General features: G+C 39.5%; 1 protein-coding gene across 1 annotated transcript in view; it reads right to left on the bottom strand.

Annotated features, from left to right (window-relative positions):
* Nucleotides 1-7,936: 7,936 nt before the first annotated feature.
* Nucleotides 7,937-20,756, bottom strand: part of EIF2A (eukaryotic translation initiation factor 2A) — a 31,796-nt gene continuing 18,976 nt past the window's right edge. Inside the window, exons 8-14 of the mRNA XM_054039131.1 lie at nt 20,528-20,672; nt 18,551-18,667; nt 15,290-15,861; nt 13,608-13,724; nt 12,874-13,002; nt 11,380-11,445; nt 7,937-9,637 (exon numbers count right to left, since the gene is read on the bottom strand). Coding sequence (XP_053895106.1) covers nt 9,572-9,637; nt 11,380-11,445; nt 12,874-13,002; nt 13,608-13,724; nt 15,290-15,861; nt 18,551-18,667; nt 20,528-20,672 — 1,212 coding nt within the window. The 3' untranslated portion in view covers nt 7,937-9,571. The remainder of the gene's footprint in view (nt 9,638-11,379; nt 11,446-12,873; nt 13,003-13,607; nt 13,725-15,289; nt 15,862-18,550; nt 18,668-20,527; nt 20,673-20,756) is intronic.

Raw genomic sequence — 20,756 nt, 5'->3', positions numbered from 1 at the left:
CACTTAAATCCTATTTTCTGTATTTAATAAAATCACTTTTTATTTAGTAATTTACTCAGAGTATGTATTAATACCTGGGGGAGCAAACAACTGTGCATATCTCTCTATCAGTGTTATAGAGGGCGAACAATTTATGAGTTTGCCCTGCATAAGCTTTATGCAGGGTAAAACGGATTTATCTGGGTTTAGACCCCATTGGGAGTTGTGCATCTGAGTGCTAAAGACAAGCACACTTCTGTGAGCTGTTTTCAGGTAAACTTGCAGCTTTGGGGCAAGTGATTTAGACCCCGGGTCCGTCACAATACCTTCCAGAAATTACTTTACTCATTGCAGAACCTAGAAATCTTGACTCACCGGCCCTTGCTCTAACCACTGGCAGTTAAAATAATTTAGGCATATTTGAGGTACATCGATATATGACAAGTATGATGAAATGGGGAACAAACAAGACCCAAGGAATTATAGCCCACTCAGCCTAACTTTGATATCTGGAAAGATACTGGAACAAGTTATTAAACAAATCAATTTGTAAGTACCTAGAGAATAATAGATTTATAAGTAATAACCAATATGGATTTGTCAAGAACAAATCATGCCAAACCAACCTAATTTCCTTTTTTGAAAGGGTTACTGGCCCAGTGGATGGGGGTAAGAGGTAGACATGCTATATCTTGATTTTAGCAAGCCTTCTTGCTAAAGAGTCCCACATGCCGTTCTCATAAGCAAACTAGGGAAATATGGTCTAGATTAAATTACTATAAGTGCACAACTGGCTGAAAACTGTACACAGAGTAGTTATCAATGATTCTCTTTCAAACTGAAAGCACATATCAAGTGGGGTCCAGCAAGGGTCTGTCCTGGGTCAGGTACTATTCATATTTTCATTAATGACTTGAATATGGGAGTGGAGAGTATGCTTATAATGTTTGTAGATGACCAAGCTGGGAGAGGTTGCTGGCACTTTGGAGTACAGGATCAGCATTCAAAATGACCTTGATAAATTGGAGAACTGGTCTGAAATTACAAGTTGAAATTCAATAAAGACAAGTTCAAAGTCCTACACTTAGGAAGGAACATCAAATTCACAACTATACAATGGGGAATTACTAGCTAAATGGTAGTTCTTCTGAAAAGAGGTTCTAGGGGATCACAAACTGAATATGAGTCAACAATGTGATGCAGTTGCCAAAAATGTTTTTGATGCATGCTAATAGGAGTGTCGGATTTAGGACATGGGAGGTAATTTGTACCATGCTACTCAGCACCAGTGAGGTCTCATCTGGAGTAGTGTGCCCCATTCTGGGCACCACATTTTAGGAAACAAGTGAACAAGTTGGAGAAGTCCAGAGGAGAGCAACAAAAATGAGAAAAGGTTTAAAAACATGGCGTATGGGGAAAGGTTAAAAAAAATATGGGCATATTTAGTGTAGAGAAAAGAACACTGAAGGGGGAGCTGATAACAGTCTTCAAATATGGCTGTTAAGGGCTGTTATAAAGAGTATGGTGCTCAGTTGATTTCCATATCCCCTGAAGATGATAGGACAAGTAGAAATGTACTTAATCTGCAACAATAGAGTTTTAGGAAAAGCTTTCTAACTATAAGAGTAGTTAAACAGGCTTCCAAGGGAGGTTGTGGAATCTGCATTATTGGAGGTTTTTAAGAACAGGTTAGACAAACACCTATCAGGATGCTATAGGTATGCTTGGTCCTGCTTCAGTGCCAAGGACTGAACTAGATGATCTCTCAAGGTTTTTCCAGCCTTCTATTTCTATGATTCTATGCAAATAATAGCACTTAGGTGCTGAAGTTATTTCATATGTATATTCATATATATTAGAGAGGCAACAGTAGTGCCTTTATAGTTAAGGCTATATTTCGGTTATGTCAACACACATTTTAAGGGAAGGGAGTTGGATGGATATCAGCTGCTAATAAAGGGTTAATGTTGAGAGCCTCATTTCACAGTATGGAAGGAGCGGAAATCATCACGTATATGATACTACCAGGCTATCAGCCAGATAGAGACTTCCTTTTTAAGGAATCCATCCTCACTACTATTTTCAAATCCCAAGTAATGCTGCTTCAAACTTACTAGTTAACACATATTAAACTTTCTCCAGTACTCTCACGTGGCTGGTTATGAAGTTGCATTGCAAACACAGAGGAGCTTGTCACTCTCAGGGTGAGTGCAGTATTTGCAATCTCATCTGTCCCCTATGATATTTTAATGCATCTGCCAATGTGTTATGGGTACTTAGGTATAAGTATCCATCGACGATGGAAGCAGAATGGAATGGGGAGCCTAAAATGAAAGATGTAGGCAGGAAAACTGACTTTAGTGTAAACCAAACAATCACTGCCTTGGAGTAGTAAAAATTTACGACCCATAAGAAAATAAAAAAGAGGTATGTCCATTTATTTTATTTCAGAAGCCCTATTGCTATTATTCCATGTATCCAGAGCATTAAACATAAACTGAGGCCTTGGCTACACTTGGGAATTCACAGAGCTGCTGCGGCAGCACTGTGAAGTGCGAATGTAGTCGCACCGCCAGCGCTGCGAGAGCTCTCTCGCAGCGCTGTATGTACTCCACCTCTCCGAGGGGAGTAGCTTGCAGCGCTGCGAGCGAGCGTGCAGCGCTGCAGGCTCTGATTACACTGACGCTTTACAGCGCTGCACTCGCTGCGCTCAGAGGAGGGGGGGCGTTTTCACACCCCTGAGCGCAGCAAGTTGCAGCGCTGTACAGCACCAGTGTAGCCAAGGCCTGAGGCAGTAATGGATCTGAAAACTAGTTAATTCACAGACAGCGAATTACATTCATTTGTACAAACTGGGTAGTTGACCCAACAAAAAATAGTCTGCTCAGCAGTCTTAGGTTATTCTGAATTAACGCAGTGACCCAGAAACTAAAGGCTATGTGTGGTCCCAAACACTATACAAATTGAGATGAGTCAGTCAGATTTATTTTTTCCATAAACAGTGTAAAGTTGTATGATCTGAAATTCAAACTCTGTTATTCTTCCTAGTTTGGAATACATTTTCTTCCGTAAGAGCTACTTTCCCCAAACAATCAGGCAGAGAGGTTTTTCTGATTTCCATTATCTAGAATAAACTAATGCCAGAGTAAGAAAGATCTCCAAAAGGAATTCTAAGGCCCCTATACTGTAATCCTTTATTCATGACTATGTCTTTAGTCATATAAGCTTCACATTGGCTTCACATAAATAAGAAATTGAAGGATTGACCCCTTTTGTTAACGTGTTCTGATCTATGAATGAACATGAATATATACACATATAGTGATGGGGTCAGGCCAGACAGCTACAGGAGAGTGGTAGAAAGCAGGTATATTAGCCCCAGGATAAGCAGGTCCCTTTTCCCATGGTAACTGAATAGGGGTTACTTCAGGTTAATTAGGACACTTGGGGCCAATCAAGGGGCCTGCCAGAACCTGTTAAGAGCCTCCCCTCCAGCCAGATAGGGGCATGATAGGAGCTGTGGGAGGAAGGTGCACTACTGGAGAGCTGGGCGGTGCAGATACTGACAAGCACCAGGAGGGAAACCCCACAGGTACAGAGGCGAAAGGCAAGAGAAACCCTGCCCAACAGAGTGAACAGCCCTTCCAGGCCCCAAGGTCTGAGGGAAGAGACCCCACCAGAGGCGAGAGACTGAACTGGATGTCTGGCCTGTTGCCACCATGCCCTTAGGGGCTACTACAGACTAAGGGGGTCCCTTCCATCAAGGAGGCTGGGAGGAACCTTGCACAGACAAGATGTGGACAGTAAGCCCAGGGACATGGGGAAATTCTGAGGGAGAGAGGAATACCCTGGCTCGCCGCTAAGAGGAAGCGCGAAACCCACCAAGGCCGAGATGGAGCTCTGTCACAACTGGTGTTAGGGTGGGATTGTGACAGTGCAGCAGATTAAGCTTAAAAAAAAAAAAAAAAAAAAAAAAAAAAAAAAAGACAGAGTGGGATTTTTCTTGTCCTCACCACAGTGGACGATGTGGTGAGGGCACTAGTACAGGCCATGGTGGCTCAGCAGAAGGCCATCCAGGCTCAAGTGACAGCCCAGCAGGAATCAATGCAGTTTTAGCATAAGACAAACCAATTACTTATGAGTCAGGTGACCCAGGACCAAGCCCTCCTGCGAGAGGTGATAGATCAGATAAAAGCTCTGAACACCCTAGCCCGTGAGCCCAACGGGACACAAGCACTGAGGGCCACCAGTTATCTACCAAAGATGGCTGTGGAAGACAATGTGGAGGCATAGCTCCTTACCTTTGAAAGGATTGCATTACGCGAGGCCTGGCCCCAAGACCAGTGGGCCAGCATCCTCGCCCCTTTTTTGTGTGGGGAGGCCCAGAAGGCTTACCATGATATGTCTGCAGAAGCCGCAGCCAATTACCCCCAGTTGAAAGCGGAGATCCGGCCCGATCAGAGATGAGGGTAGCAGAGCAGGCCCAGAGGTATCACAAGTGGAGATACCAACAGAACAAGCCTCCGTGGTCCTAACTATTTAACCGTATCCACCACACATGGAAGGGGCTGCAACCTGAGGACCGTAGTCCAGAGGAGATTCTCATCATAGACGGTACATGAGGGGACTGCCACCAGACCTTCACACATGGATAGGCCAGAATGGCCCCTCCTCCTACGATGAGGTAGTTGCACTGGTGGAAAGATGAATGATGGCCCAGGAACTATCCCGACCACCCAGGGAAGATTCACTCTGAATCAAACGACCCGCCCCGATCCTGGGAGTTCGGACAACCTAGCACCCAGGAAAGTCTAGGTGGAAGCAGAGAGGAGTCAAGGACCAGCCAGGAGCCACGAAGGGATGGAGCAACCTGGGCAGAGGACCGCGGGGTCCAACCCCTTAGTCCAAAGAACAAAAGGGGTTCCTAGGACCACATATAGGTGTTATGCACGAGGGGAGTTGGGGCACATAGCGTCCCAGTGTTCCAACGCCAAAGAGCCCATGCAGTGTAACCTGGGGAACTGGGCAGACCTGTGCACCCTAATCCACCTCGTGGAGGTTGCAGTGACTCCACATAAATATACAAGGCTAGTGAGCCTGAATGAGGTAGAGACCATGGCACTTGTGGACTCTGGGAGTGCTATCACACTCATCTCGGGGAAGCTAGTGAAACGTAGCTGTAGCCAGCTAACGCAGGCCAAACGTACTGGGGGTAATATGTATCCATGGGGCAGTTAATTATTACCCCACCATCTGAGTGAAGACTGAGATACAGGGGAACGTTACTGGAGTAACAGCGGGAGTGGTCCCTAAACTCCCAGACCCCGTACTCATAGGGAGGAATTTCCCAGGATGTGGAAGCTTGCTTCCACCAGAGGGAAGGAAGGAGAGGATCCCGAAGTTAATGAATTGTCCACAGCAGAATGCCAACTCTCCCGACTTTCTCTGAGATATCTCAGGGTCTGTTCCCCGTTCCTGGGAGGGTCAGGAAGGGTATGTATGAGGTGAACTGAAAAATAGTATTTCTTTTATCATTTTTACAGTGCCTATATTTGTAAACAAAAATACTATAAAGTGAGCACTGTGCACTTTGTATTCTGTGTTATAATTGATATCAATATTGAAAACGTAGAAAAACGTCCAAAAATATTTAATAAATTTCAATTGGCATTCTATTGTTATAAGTGCGATTAATCGCAATTCATTTTTTTGAGTTAATCGCATGAATTAACTGCAATTAATTGACAGCCCTAGTTTTGACCCTTTAAGGTACACTTAAGTCAGATTTTCTCTGCTATCATGAGAGCTAGAAACTTTTTTTTAAATAAAAGCTGACAGTCTCGCATAATCACTTGTTCCTAGGAGCTTTATGTAAAGCATCAAATATCATAAGACTGGCAATAAAATGAGCACTGGGTCTCTCATCTCTGCTATGTCAACAAAAGAGACAGGAAGCCTTGTATTTGGGTTCCTGCAGGTCAGATGCTTGCTCCTAGTCTCATGTGCTCTGTGACTACAGCTCTCGGTTTCAAAGGGCTCAAAGGCTGTAGCAGCTACCCTAGGAAAGGACTGTCTCCATAACTACACATTTTCTCAGGAGATCAGTGTTAGGCAATCTTCAGAAAGGATCACTAATCTAAATTAAATAGCCAACCAGCCATAATGATATTTTTCCTCACAAAAAGACAATTGATAGTTTAGATTGCTAGGCACAATTCAAAACCAGACATCACTGAAAACCTCTAAGCACTAAAATAATGGGAATCATGTCAGGTTACTTAATTCTGGCAGCAGCCTTAAAGGGTTAAAAATCACATGCTTACCTTGTTTATTTTAAACTTATTACCATTAGAAGTAGCACTTAAGGATACTGTAACTTCAAGATAAGAAACTATTCTATTTTTCCACTCTGCTTTCTGGGTTTGACCGCACTTTGTGGCATGGCCAGTTTTTCTTGTTGCTTGTGTGGGTATTTCACACAGCAACAGGGAAGAGAAAACCTTATAAAACAAATAGGAAAAATAGTAAAAAAGTTCAACAGAACCACAAAAAAATTGGCAGAGAAAGTGTAATAACTGACCGTACTTATAACTCTCTTTTGGAAACTGACTAGCTTGCAAATGAACTGTTTCTTTAATACCTAGTTAATGCATGCACACACCAACTACTGTTATTTCCTTCATTTTTAGTGTTCGTAAAAATCTCTCTTGTTTTTTAATTGCTCTTAGCCTCCTTAATTGTAACAAAGATTTTCATGTGAATTGAGATTTTTTTTTTGTTAAAGTTGTTTTATGCATTTGGGATGAAGGAGAAGCTAGAAGGTTTGACTTAGTAGAAAAGATTGACAGAGCTACATATAGGCAGCTTGGTTAGGAAATAATTAACTGTCTGTGTGATACATAAACCATTTTTATGTTTTTTAAGGATGTTAACTACAAAGAGAGGAACTATGCTGCACAGTAAATGGAGGTGTAATTTGAAAAAGGAGAAATTTAAGCCACATAACAGGAAATACTTCTTGACAGACTTATTAGGATGTGGAATAGTCAGAGAACATGGTAGAAGCCCCATCACTTTGGATATTTATAACCAAATTGGTCAAACCAGGAAATGTACTGAAGAAAACAGACATTGGGAAGGAGATGGTATGGATGGTCTAAATAGTCTTTTTAGAGTAGCAGCCGTGTTAGTCTGTATCCACAAAAAGAAGAACAGGAGTACTTGTGGCACCTTAGAGACTAACAAATTTATTAGAGCATAAGCTTTTGTGGACTACAGCCCACTTCTATGCATCCGAAGAAGCGGGCTGTAGTCCACGAAAGCTTATGCTCTAATAAATTTGTTAGTCTCTAAGGTGCCACAAGTACTCCTGTTCTTTTTATAGTCTTTTTAATTTCCAATGTTTATAAAATAAATAAATAAATAAATAAATGGAAATGTCCTATCTCCTAGAACTGGAAGGGACCTTGAAAGGTCATATAGAGTCCAGCTCCCTGCCTTCACTAGCAGGACCAATTCCAAATTCTTATGTTCAGCACTGCCACCAGAGTGAAAGTTTCATATCCGTCTAAACAATAATGTGATTCTTCCACTAGAGGGAAACCATTGCATTTCCATTGATTGTTGCTGTATTGAGGAACTGTGAAGTCCTCTTAAACAGTGGTTTTCAACCTCTTTTCATTTGCAGACCCCTAACAAATTTTGAATGGAGATACAGATCCCTTTGGAAATCTTAGACAATCTGAAGACCCCCACGGATCCACTGATCGCAGGTTGAAATCCACTGCTCTAAAATGAGCAGTAGATTTTTGCACAAAAATTTCTATTGAACCATAATGGCTCATTTTTACAGTATTCTGAAAAGTCAAGATCATTTGTTTCCAACCAAGTCACAAAATCAAACAAGCTGAATTCAGTTTAAAATAAAAGGTTTCTTTTCTTTTCTTTTCCTATTTTTGGTAACAGTCTCATATGTTTTTCCTTTAACAAATGTGGTAACGTACTGACACTAACATTACAAAGCAATTATATGTCTAAATGTATGTTAAAAAAAACTACAAATACATTTTTAAATCAGATTAACTGAGGGAGACACCAGATAGATGCAAAATTAAATTATTTGCTTTATTCTTCTAGCATAAATTTTTAAAAATCTTTAAATCCTTATTTTCTTCAAAACTGTTTCAGTATAAAACTGTGGACTACTATTTGTTACAAAAACAAAGAGAAAACATTTACACAACATAAATTAATAAAATGTGATTGTGAATTGTGTATCAGAAACAAAATGTAAGGAAAGATTACTTTTTAAAGAATGGAAAATGTTATACCACCTAAACAACAATGATCAATTTAATTTAATAGGACATCATCAATTAAGAAAATATACTTATATCTGATTTTTAAAAATAATCCTACTATTCAAGTAACATCCATGACCTCAATCTTTTAGTCTCATCCATATGGGCAATTTGCTACCTCTATGCAGAGCTCCATTGACTTAACTGAGACTCTACATTGGTTTAAAGGCAGGGCTGGCTCCAGGATTTTTGCCACCCCAAGCTGCGGGGAAAAACAAAAACGCCGCAATCGCTATCGGCGGCAGGTCCACCATGCCACTTTCTTCTTCGGCGGCAATTCGGCGGCAGGTCCTTCCCACCGCCGAATTGCCACCGAAAGAGCCCGACGTGCCGCCCCTTCCCCTTGGCCACCTCAAGCACCTGCTTGCTGGGCTGGTGCCTGGAGCCGGCCCTGGTTTAAGGGTCACCCATATGAATCAGATTGCAGATTTGGCCTAACATTACTATAAACGGAGAGATCATCAAATTTTCTTTTTCTCAGTTTACTTTGTGCATTTGATAGCACCCGGTGTAGAGTCAGTTTCAGTGGTTTCCTCCTATAATCTGTTTTCCTTTTTGTTTGTGTGGATCACATACAAAAACCCAGCAAAAGGGGAAAGGATTTAAAAAAAAAAAAAAAAAAAAAAAAAGGGAAATGTGATTGCAAAACCACAATAAATTGGTATGGGGAAAGACAGGTGTAGCAACTGAAAATACTTTAAACTTATTTTTAGAAATTTACTAGATTTCAAGTTGATGGTTTGCGATAACTTGGAAATGGTTGGTACATTTTACAAGTTCTGACTTGGTAACACAAAACCAACAATTCTTTAATGTTAAATGCTCTTTATTATTGTCTGCAATCCTATTATTGCATAAGGGTCACATGTATCTTAAGTTTAATAAAGCTATCAAATTGGTAGACCAACCAAAAAGCCAAAAACACACACACACACAAAAAAAATACTTGTTTTGATTTTTAAGCAACACTGTTTTAAAACTGTGAGTGAATGTGTTTCTGGTTTTGAATGGAAGCAGGAATGACTGACTGAACATACATTGTTTGATTACAATTTTGCACATGCGCAGATTTCAGAAAAAAGGGTTAACAAATGTAGATGTGCAGCAAATATGTAAATTTGTCCTTCCTCAGCCAATTGCAGTTGAAGGATATTCTTTGTTCTTTTCAGGTTAAAACGCACCTCATTTTGCACAAATTTTATGTAACAATCCAATTCCTTTTGAGTAAAGTTTTAAAAGCCCAGTTCCAAATCTTCTAGCTCCTTTAGGAGAGCAGCCTCTTTCTGAATTTTCTCCAACTAGAAAAAACAACAGCACAAGATCATACATTTTGCTTATTACACAGGAGGTAAAAAAGCAATATTTAATGCAATAAATAATGTACATCATTGTTAATATGCAAGTCTAATAGCAAAGAATAACAGTGCAGTAATTTAACAGCAGCAGACATAATGAAGACTCAAAATACAGAGGCTGATCTAGAACCACATTCTATTTTAATGTTTAAATTATGCATGCAAATTGATAGTGTATAAAAATACTAATTTTTTAATTGAAGACTTCATATTATTGCTATTTTGGATCAGTCCATTACGTACATTCTCCACACACCTTACAATACAGTAATAATTCTTTCCACTTGTATAGCTCCTTATATCAGACATTCAATCAATGTGTTTTACAAGTGTGAAAGTGCCACTGTCAACCTGAAATCTAGTGAATTTCCAAAAATGAATTAAAGTAGATTTAAGTACTACACTTGCCTCCGAGTCTCTCTGCCAATTTTTGTGGCTTTATAATCAGATTATCCTATTTCCCCCCCCAGTTTTTCCTCTCCTTAGCACCATGTTAAAGACCCATATAAGCAACAGGGGAAATTGACAAACTACATAAGGCAGATTGAGCATAGTCAATTTCACTAAGTGCTATGAAATGCAAAATTGAAAAAAATAGAGAAAAATATTTTCCATCATCTCTCTGCTATAGTAATCTAAGCAGAGTCTGTTGTTACTTGTGACTATACCACAGAAAGGGTTTCAAATAGACGTGATTTTTAAGTTGAAGGTGTCCCTTCAATTTAGCCTCACACAATGTAATCTTCATTTTAGAGATGAGGGAACTGAGAGACACAGGGTAAGATACTTGTTCAGGATCAAGAAGTTTGGGGCAGAGCTAGAGGCAGAACTCAATTTGTCCCAAGTATCACTTGACCACAAGACTCTCCTCTATATTCGTAAAGCTTTCTATGCTCCCTACTAGTCCACCCGGGGAGAAAGGATACAAAAGCCTGTTCAAGAGGTATTCAGGTTGGGTAACACTACGGAGGAAATGCATGGACAGATTCTGAGTATACTTCCCCCCTCCACTAGCAGCTTCTTGTATCTGCTAAAGGGGGAATTATGTGAAAAAAGGGTCTGGCCAGCTGAAGGAGCGACAGAGTTGAGAAGTAGCCACAGACAGCATGCTGCCATCCAAAATTTGTGTAACTTATGATAGTAAAAGCAGCACAAGTTAGTGTTCTTCGTCAAGCACATTAACCTAATCAAGTGGAGTGTGGGTAACGGCACAGATGGCTGCAGAGAACAAATGGCAACAAAAGTGTTGTGATGGGGAGGGACACATAGCTACCAATGGTGACCGATTCCCTTGCTCCTGTGTGTGTGTTCTGTTGGCCATGCTCCCTAGTAGTTCCTCAGCACTGGTGGCCTTGCCTCTTTAGCGGTGAATTTGAGAAGAGAAGCTTTACCTTTTTTAATGTATGTTCTTTCACTTCATTTGATTTTGACATGGGAGAGAGACAGGGAGCCATACTCTTATAGGCATTTAACCAGAATTATATTTCAAATGTACTATGGATTAGCTACTCCCACTGAAATAGCTTCTGCTGTTCACGGAGGTGGTTTTATTACGCCATCGGCATACAGCACCTACACCAGATGCGCTGCATGGTACGGTTGCAGCGCGGTACATATAGATATGCCTTTAAGTGCATTGAAAAGAAGTATGATCCTGAATAAAAACACATGCCAGTTAGTAATACCTGGTTTTTCTCTAGCTGTTTTCCAGTAGCTGCTTGATCTTTCAGCTGCTCAATTGCTTTCAGTTTCTGTGAAAAACAGAAGTATGGGAGAGCCAAGAGAGGAACAGAAATTTTCAGTTTTCTGGGTTTACAGTTGATCAGCTTAACAGAGAAAGAGAAACTCCGATGGGGAGACTTAGCAATAGAAATACATCTACTTTTCATTTATATACCTAAAATCAGAATTTCACATCAACAGAATCCAAGACAACCTAACAACCTATCTTACTTTCTTCATGCATAGACCTGAGTAAGGAAACAACCATCTCTAGTACCTGAAGAGCAGGGCCGCCTGGGGGGAGGGGGCGGGGGGCGCAAGTGGGGCAATTTGCCCCAGGCCCCCAGGAGAATATAGTATTCTATAGTATTGCAACTTTTTTTTTTAATGGAAGGGGCCCCTGAAATTTCTTTGTCCCAGGCCCCCTGAATCCTCTGGGCGGTCCTGCTGAAGAGTTAGGAAGATTATTTCATGCATTTGAAATGTAAACACCATAAAAAATCTGACCCTAAATAACAATAACAATAACAATTTAAAAGTAGGATAATTTCTTGTACAGGGAAGCTACACGTAAGATTCAGAAAGGGAACTCCTCCATTGTAAATATCCCCCTTCTCCATACATCTTTCCTCAGCATGGCTGAGCATTAATCAAAGAGATAGATATGGAAAGAGAAGCTAACTTGACTTGGAGAGGAAAATCTCTCTGTATTATGAACCAAAGAGAAGATGGCCTGCTGTGCAATGCAGAAATAGGAAAACTTCTCTAGCACTGGCCAAATGCAACTCTACCCTTGTTTGAAAGGATTTAAATCAAAGAGGTCTGAAGCCTGACAGAGCTACACAAGCAGTACACTTGGGTCCCTTTGTAGGTTTGGGGACTGAGAAGAAAGACAGACTGACTTCCTTTGTCCTCTAGTGACTCTCTCTCTCTGCACACAGTTGATAGGATCTAGAGAGATACATGTCCAACACTGCTCCATCAAAGGCAAGCTTTATACCTTCCTGGCAATCCTGAGATATAAACACCACCAACCCTCTCTTCTCCCAACCTTAAGTCAGAACAGCCTTCCCAGATCCTAAATGAGACTAGGATTTGCAAAGCAAGGTTAGGAAGCTCACTTAGTTCCTTCACAAATATTGACCAGCTATACCATCTGCCCTTTTGAGGGGAGCCTTTGTCCAATACCCAGCAGTTCTTGAGAATGGAAGGTGGAAAAACTACTGCTGTTCTGAACAAGTCCCAATTTTCTTTACATGCTTAGACACAGCCCCATTTTTAAGTGGTTACTGTTGTGCTACTTTACACTATGAGAAAGCAGAGAAGAGAAGTTGCCTGAGGTGTATGCTCTACATACGCGCTACACCTCACTGCTATTAGTCATCTCCACAATCAGACTAGCCCGCGTCAGGACTTTCTACAAGAGGAAACTATTCTTAATTAGAAAAATCTCTCACCTTTTTCAAATTCTTTATTTTTTTGTCTACCTCAGGGTCTCCTGATGTCACAGAAGGCAGAGCGCTGCGTGGTACATCCTGTAATGCTGGAGATGGTGTTGATTCCTGGCTCCCATCAGTTTTGGCCTCCTGTAAGTTAATACACTTCATCTACTGTTCCTGCAAACCATTTAAACAACAGCTCTGTTGTTTTATAACATGGAAACCTAGAAAAGCTGTTGAATATTTCTCCCTTTCCTTAGTCCTCTGGTGCTCTCTATTGTTTGTGACAAGTTTTCAGTTATATGTTATGTTATTTGAGACAGAGCTCCTACCAGAAGATGTTAGGCATAATATTAGAGTTCTGATATACTGTGTCTTCATTCTTCCCACAGAGAGAGACGAGAAACATGCTTAATATAATGAAATTGGTAGGAATGAAACAACAAATATACATCCACAACTATTTCTTATAATAGCTAGTGGTCCATCCTCCCCACTACCACGAAAACCAAAACCAGATCTAATTTACTAAGCAAAAGTATTATACACTTTAGAAGGGTGTTTTAGTAATTGTGGAAACTGTAGAGATAACATCAAAAGCTGAAATCTGCCATCTAGCCATAGAACAAATACAATACAGGTAAGCTGCAAAAATACAAGCTTCTTTGCCAAAGTTTGATACTGCAGGACTAGTCAACACATTTGTAAAAGCTAATGTAATGTTACCCCAAGAGGGCTGATACTAGCCGTACCTGTTTAGCCGCTTTCTTTGCTTCGTGCTTCCTTTGATTTTTAAGTGCCATCTTAGATAATGGCTTATCACTATTTCCTGGTTGTGGTTTCATGTTCTGAGGTGGCTCCTCCTCATGCTAAGGGATACATAAGATTGACATTTCTGAAATGTATGTGCCATACTTCAAAATATCCTACAAAAGAATAAAAATTCTAGAAAAATTTTCTACATGTTAAAGTACCACAGTTTAAAAGGTGACCTGCAAAGGACAAAAAAAACAGGTTTATGCCCTTTCTGCTTCTTTTGATGGTTGAAGGCAGCCTGAAAAAAGTGTCACCCCTAAAAAGATTTTCCTTTGTTTTTTACACTAGCCTTTTAGGACTTGTCTGTCCTGTTTCTCCTAGAGGCATCTATAGATGGCTGGAAAAGTACTAAAGCAAGTACTAGGTATATAAAACCTGAACAATTGAGTGGGAAGGTGATTTTTAGTCAGACTGTTTAAAACTTTGCTTTTTGTTTACACCTATTTAACTCAAATGCCTGATGTATAGTTGGAAGCAAAGCACTTTGTTAACAGTTTTACAGTCCTACCCCTCCAGTTAAGGGATAAGAAAGCTCCCACATCATTTCTTTAATCCTACAAGCAAAAACAGGACAGACCAAATTTGATTTTGTTTTTACATCTTAAAGAAGCCAAGATAGGAAGCTTCCCCCGCCCTGCTGTTCATCTTAAGAAAACCCAAAACTTACCATTAATATACTCTGTTATTGTCTTAAAAACTAGTTTTAGCAGGTCAGACACATTAAATGCTCAAATAGATTTAAATGTTTTCCACCCACAACTCTGATTTTTCCACCATAAAAGCTGGCAGAATATAGTTCCCTGAATTCTTTTACAGAATGAATCTTTTCTTGCTAACTCTGCTTATGTAGCACCTGTGAAGTCAGACCCTAGTAATAACCAACTGCTGATAGCCTGTGATGAGTCTATCGCTCCTTGGAAGATAGAAGCCTCAAAATCAAAGTCTTCTAAAATAAATAAAAACAAAAACAAAAAACAAATCAAGGCTGTAATCGTTAATTACAGTTAGTATCTTCGCACACAAATCTACTTCTGAAAACTGAAAAAGAAAACAAAGCAAGGCTAAATAAAGGAGTAGGTCCACATCAGGAAAACAGTTAAGCTGCAGTGGACTTGCCAATAGTATCACTGCGTCACAAATGCTCAAACTATACTGAAGGAGGGCAAACAACCACTCAACTACTTCAGTACTTGGGCAAGCTTGGCCAAATCTGTGTTATGTCTGACTTTAGCATGTTGGTTCATGAAAACCAGCTGAACACACCACAACTGAAGTGACAGTTTACCCACCCACTCAGGCTCTTTGTTGTTCAACAGCAACAAGACGACGCAGCATTTGCAACTGTTTGTGCTGCTGGTCTAAGGGGCAGTTTTGTGCAGGAAAGAGGATTTGACCCATAAAATTACAGCATTCCTAGCACATATTCCTGCAAACAGGGAGCAGAGGGGCAATCAGTGAAACAAGCCTGTTAAAAGGCAAATGTTTATTTCTTAAAATACAAACAAACAACCAAACAACCTCACGACTGGTGTCGTCATTCCCCAACCAGTATTTTGCAATCAAATTTCAAGTACAGATGAAATGATGGGCCAACATAATTGAGATGAAGTTTACTTACCAGCTTAGAACTGGTTATAGGCTTGTTTCTCAGAGCTGGTGGTCTATAAGCTTGGGCAACCTTCAGCTCAGCACTTGGCAGTTCACTTGGAACTGCCTGGTAAGTTACTGCTTTTGCTGGAAATGTTCCATCCAAAAATGGCTGCCAGGAAACTTGCCATATTTCTGCATTTGGTGGGACTTCACATTTGTGTAGAACAGAGCCAGTATAATGCCAGATCTTGTACCCATTACCAACTCGTAGTCTTGGAGCACACGTAGCAGTTACAAAATGTTCCCCATCAGGGCACCAAGCAAAATATGTAGAATCTGATGCCAGTGGCTTGGAAATAAGTTTGTAGTTTTTTACATCCCATACTTCCATCTGTCCTCTGAGATTTCCAAATCCTGCTAGTACTAAGATATGTCCAGGAGAGCTGTAGTAGGCAGCGTTACGAGGGCCAGTTCCAAAATCAAACAAAGGGTCACATTTCAGATTGAAAACAGTTGCCTTCGCAGGCATAAAACCATACACAGCACAAAACTCTGTGGAATTGGGATTCCATACTACATCATAAATGGGACCATTTTTTGCTAAAGAAAAAAAAATATAACAGATTATGAAATCATATCATTTACATGTGTCTGGATAAAAAACAAAAAACATGATTACAAAGCTTTCCTGAAATTGAATCATTCGCAATTCTAGAAAAACTAATTTTTGGTAACTTGTTTTGGTGTTGGTAGAAATTAATATTGCAAACCAACGTCTTATGCTCAGTTTTATTTAGAGATTGCACCACATAACCTTCCACCAACTCTGAGTTACCTTTCCTTCTCTGGTCAGCATCACCACTTCTATAGTAAGAATAGTTTTTTGTGTGGAAAAATCCCATTTTTGTCTCAATATTCAAGTATGATCAATCAGAACCTTCCAAAACTAGTAGCAATGGCCCACTAGAAACCTACAAATATCCTCTTTCACAGTTGTACAAAGCTCCTGTTTCTATGCCTACGTAGTTGTGAAATATTGGACTTTAATTTGTCACTGGACTAGGAATAAGTACTGCTCAACCTGAACCTCTTACCAGTGACATATTCTTTTAATGGAGTAAGTGGGCGTGCCATCTTGTTCAGGACACCCAAAACTGTGAGCCACTGCGTTACTCTTCTGCCTTAGCAAGAGGAGACACACTTTAAACCACAATATTAGTGAATATCCCTAATTCCTCATATAGTGGTAATACATATATTTCACAGTGATATTAATCACCAGTGTATCACCAGCTTTCATAGAAGACCTTACTTTAATACTTTTACAATACAGTAATACCATACACTATCAGTTGATTTAATTGCTTATTCTTTGGGGTTCAGACCCCTTCTTCTCCCCTATGGGTGTCTGGACCCTGATAATCACAAGGGAAGAACAGAAAACATTTTTGTGGTATATTTATTTAAAAATGGGGGCTGTCTGAAGCTGCTCAGGCACTTGGAACAATAGACTAAGTTATGGGGAGATGGATTAGTGGCCAGAGTGCAAGTGAGGTGCTCAGTGATGAATGAAAAATGTGATTCATTACATAGTTGTAAAAATTATCACATGGTTATCACTGCCAAGTGGTATATATAGACATCTTTACTTATGTCTTGTACAACGTCAACTGCATTTCTAGTGCTTAAAGTAATGACTCTTAAAATAAAATGTTGACCCAGTATATCTAAAGAGCTTCAACCACTGATTCCTGTAGCTTTTTTTTTTTTTGGCACGCACACTGGAAATAGTTATTGCAGTTGCAGTAACCCATTTTATAAACAAAGTGAGTCATACTTCATTTTTCCCTCCAAAGAGAATACCCACATTAGGGATTATTAACTACAAAGTTTCATTTAAAAAAAAAATATTTGAAATAAGGGGGTACATTAAGGCATCTGAAACGTAAATGTCAGTTGGCAAAGAGGGTATTAAGAGACACAGGCACAAGCCCTAACTGGAATGGTGAAATTGACAAGAAAGGATGGTAGGTTCCCTGCTGATTCACCCTGCGGTCACCCCAGGTTGGGGGCTCCTTCTGGGTGCAGAGCTCCCTCCTGGGAACGGGCAGTTGGGGAGGGGGGCAACTGGGTTTGCAGTGGGGAGCTATGCATAGCTCTCAGCCCCCCTCACTGCCTCTCTTAAATTGGTGGAAGTTGCTCCTGGTTGCTGTAAGCTGCTGTAAGTTGACCTAACTTAGTTCGACTTAAGTTTGTAGTGTAGACAGGCCTTCAGGCTCCCAACACTCTTGACTCACAACAGTCTTTAACAGTGCAAAACAAGTCTAACCACAGTTAAGGAAAGAAAGGGAAGAACACCATTACAGAGGAAATTTTAGGTATACAGATTAGAGGTTTGGGTATTGAACCAGGGCACTGGGATTAAACATTCCTATTTGTACAAAAAAAGTGTCAGTTTTAAATCTCTCAGTGTTGCCAACTCTCATGATCTTGTCATGAGTCTCATGATAATTATTGTTTTCCTTAAAGCCCCAGCTCCTGGGGTCAAGTGGATATGTGATGATTTCAGCCTTCATTCTTAAAGAAAAAGTAAGTTTCTAGCCCCCATGGCTGTGGAGAAAGCTTCAAAATGTGACTCCAATGCACCCTAAAGGCTCAAAAAGCAGAAGGCAAATAAAAAGAACACCAAATCTATAATTTTTACATAATCTCATGATTTTTGGTGAGCCTGACTCATGATTTTTGAACTTTTGGGGCTGGCAATAGTGTCCCATCCAAAAGTTTTAGTGATTTTTTCCTCCAAAATAGTAAACCCTTTTGTTTTGCAATGCGTCTTTTCACTGTACATAGGGGGATATGATTAGTTTGTATGTGTGCCTTTGTGGGGGGCGGGGCAACTTATTATGGAATGTCCTCGAAAAGAGGCAGGGATTCCTCATATGGGATGCTTTCATGCTTTGATTGAACTTCAGGATAGCAAATCATATGCCACCAAGCATGATGCAATTTAGCAGTTTTTCAAGTGTCAAGGAGTGGAGTGGAATTTTAAGTGTTTTTATTTTGAATAGTCCATCACTATTATTAAACAGAAAGGGGAGAGGTCATAGAAACTCTACCATGTGAGGTAACAAAATTCACTACCTTAATAGCTGTTTAGTGCAGAAACATATTTGAATGACAAACAGTAGTTCACAGTTTTCACCGAAACTGTAAGATATTTAGCATACATTAAGAACAATTCCCATTAACATAGGACATAACACTATGTAAATGTCCAAAAGCCACTTACGTAGTTGTACAACAGCACTTTCTCCATTTGTTGCAATGTAGTGCAGGGTTTGTTCTCCATAATATGAAGCTCCCGTTTTATCAACTTCTGTACTAGCTATTACTAGCACAGCCGTAGCTATTAGGGTACAAAACATAATAAGATTCTTTTAAACATGCAAACCACCTAGTAATCCTGAGACTCTACATTTTAGTCTCCACTAACAGAAACTACCATATACACAGAGGAAGAATTTTAAGTTTGGCCAGTTGCGAAATCTAGAATTAAGATTATATGGACACTTTCTTTATAGATGCCTTATCACATGCTCAGAACTTTCCATCCTCTTCTCCTTTTCAATTAAAATTTTCCTTTCTTGATTTTTAAGCCAAAGATGATCTTTTTTCATTTAAAGAGGATGGAGCAAGTGTGAGCAAAACCCATTCACTCATTTTGAACTATTTAAAGGTAAGGGGTTTTTTTTTAAGTGGTGTAAAGAGAATTTTTATACATGCATAACACTAACACTAACTATATTAAGCTTTCCACCTGACCAAGACTAACTGTAAACTAGCATCCAGGCCAGTTTACCAATAAAACAAAACAATTTTGCATATTAGTAGCTTTTGTATGTATATCTATTTCACTTACGCACACACAAATAAGCAAATATACATGTATATAATATAAACATTGCCTTCTGTTCACATGTATATGTAATAATTGGTGGTTAGTATAAAAGTTTTACCAACATGACTTTGAAATGACCATCATTATTCATGAGTGGTAAAGCACAAAGTGAACTATGCAGCTCATCTTAAATGTGATGTGTTTTTATGTAATTACATTTTGAAGTTTCCCAAATCTAAGTGTCTAAACACAGTGGAATTGTATACATTACACACGAAGGCACACACAATACATATTACGTATAAGATGAATTTTCCACATTATTAGGCGGTATCTGTGTTCATGGGACTAGAAGTATGTATTAATAAAGTTTCGTTAGTTATGTGAATGTGTCTCTGTGCTGTTTCAGTCTGTTGTTCTCTAGTTTTCTAGATTTTTGACTACACAAATGAGAGTGTACAGAATGTAGTGTTTTAATCCCACTTTATAAAATGTATGGAAATTATAGATAAACATATGCTCCATGTATACACTAAAAAGTCAAGAAATGCATGTTCAGATTCCTGTAGTAACTTGAATTTGCTCACGTTACACATATATGGAATATTTCCAATTATTAGTTATTATGTTAAATATACAACTGAATACAATGGGCCAGCTTCTACTCTCAGATATTCACAGATGATTCCAACTGACTTCAATGGGAGTTGTGTGGACATAGGTAGGGCAAAATTAGGTCAAAGAGTATGTGGAATGGTGCTTACCACACATCTTATGTAGCAATGCAAATGTATGTGGCATTTTACAAAAGAAGGTAAGGCATGTTCCTTGTCTCAAAGAGATTACAGTCTAAAGAACACATGACACCAGTTCAGGTACAGAAAGGATGATGAAGCAGGATTTCTGGATGAAATGGCTTTTAAAGAAGGACATGAAAAAAGGAGAAAGTATTTTCTGTGTTAACAAGAATTAGGACATGGTGTGGTGGGATTTCCTTTGGAGGCTGGAGTTTAACTATAACAGATTTTCTAGTCCTACATAGATATACAGGGCAGCATGAAAGAGCATGCAAAGATGAGAATGGAAGAAGAAATTATAGTGTTCAGGCAAAAGAAAGGTATGCAAGGAGTTGAGGGAGCAAGATGATTAGGAGGAAATGAGAGCAGATACAGATGGGGGACGAGATCATGAAGGGCAATGTGGGCAATTTATGAGAACTTTATTGTTTAAAATTATAACATTAATGTTGCATTAACACAAGTTTTTTGTCTTTGCATTTGACGAATACAAAAACAACAGTAAGCAAAATAACCAAATCTTGAGGTTAGTGAATAAAATATAAGAGATTAAATTAAATAGCTGCTGTACCTTTGTTATTCCAGAGCATTGTTGCCTTGTCAGCTTTAAAGAAACTTTTATTGGCCAATGCAGACTGAGGGCCACCAAAGTTAGGGTACTGATACAACCTTACAAACGAGGGTGCACCCTTGCTTCCAGGAACATAAACAGAAACCTAAATCAAAACCATTATATTAAATTAGTGATACATTGTTCTTAGTAGCACAAAGACAGAGAAATACAATGATTTCTAAAGGAA

Source organism: Malaclemys terrapin, chromosome 9, assembly GCF_027887155.1.
Source record: "Malaclemys terrapin pileata isolate rMalTer1 chromosome 9, rMalTer1.hap1, whole genome shotgun sequence".
NCBI classification, from domain to species: Eukaryota; Metazoa; Chordata; order Testudines; family Emydidae; genus Malaclemys; species Malaclemys terrapin.
Note: the sequence above shows the minus strand (reverse complement) of the source record. Positions and strands in the feature narration are given on the sequence as shown.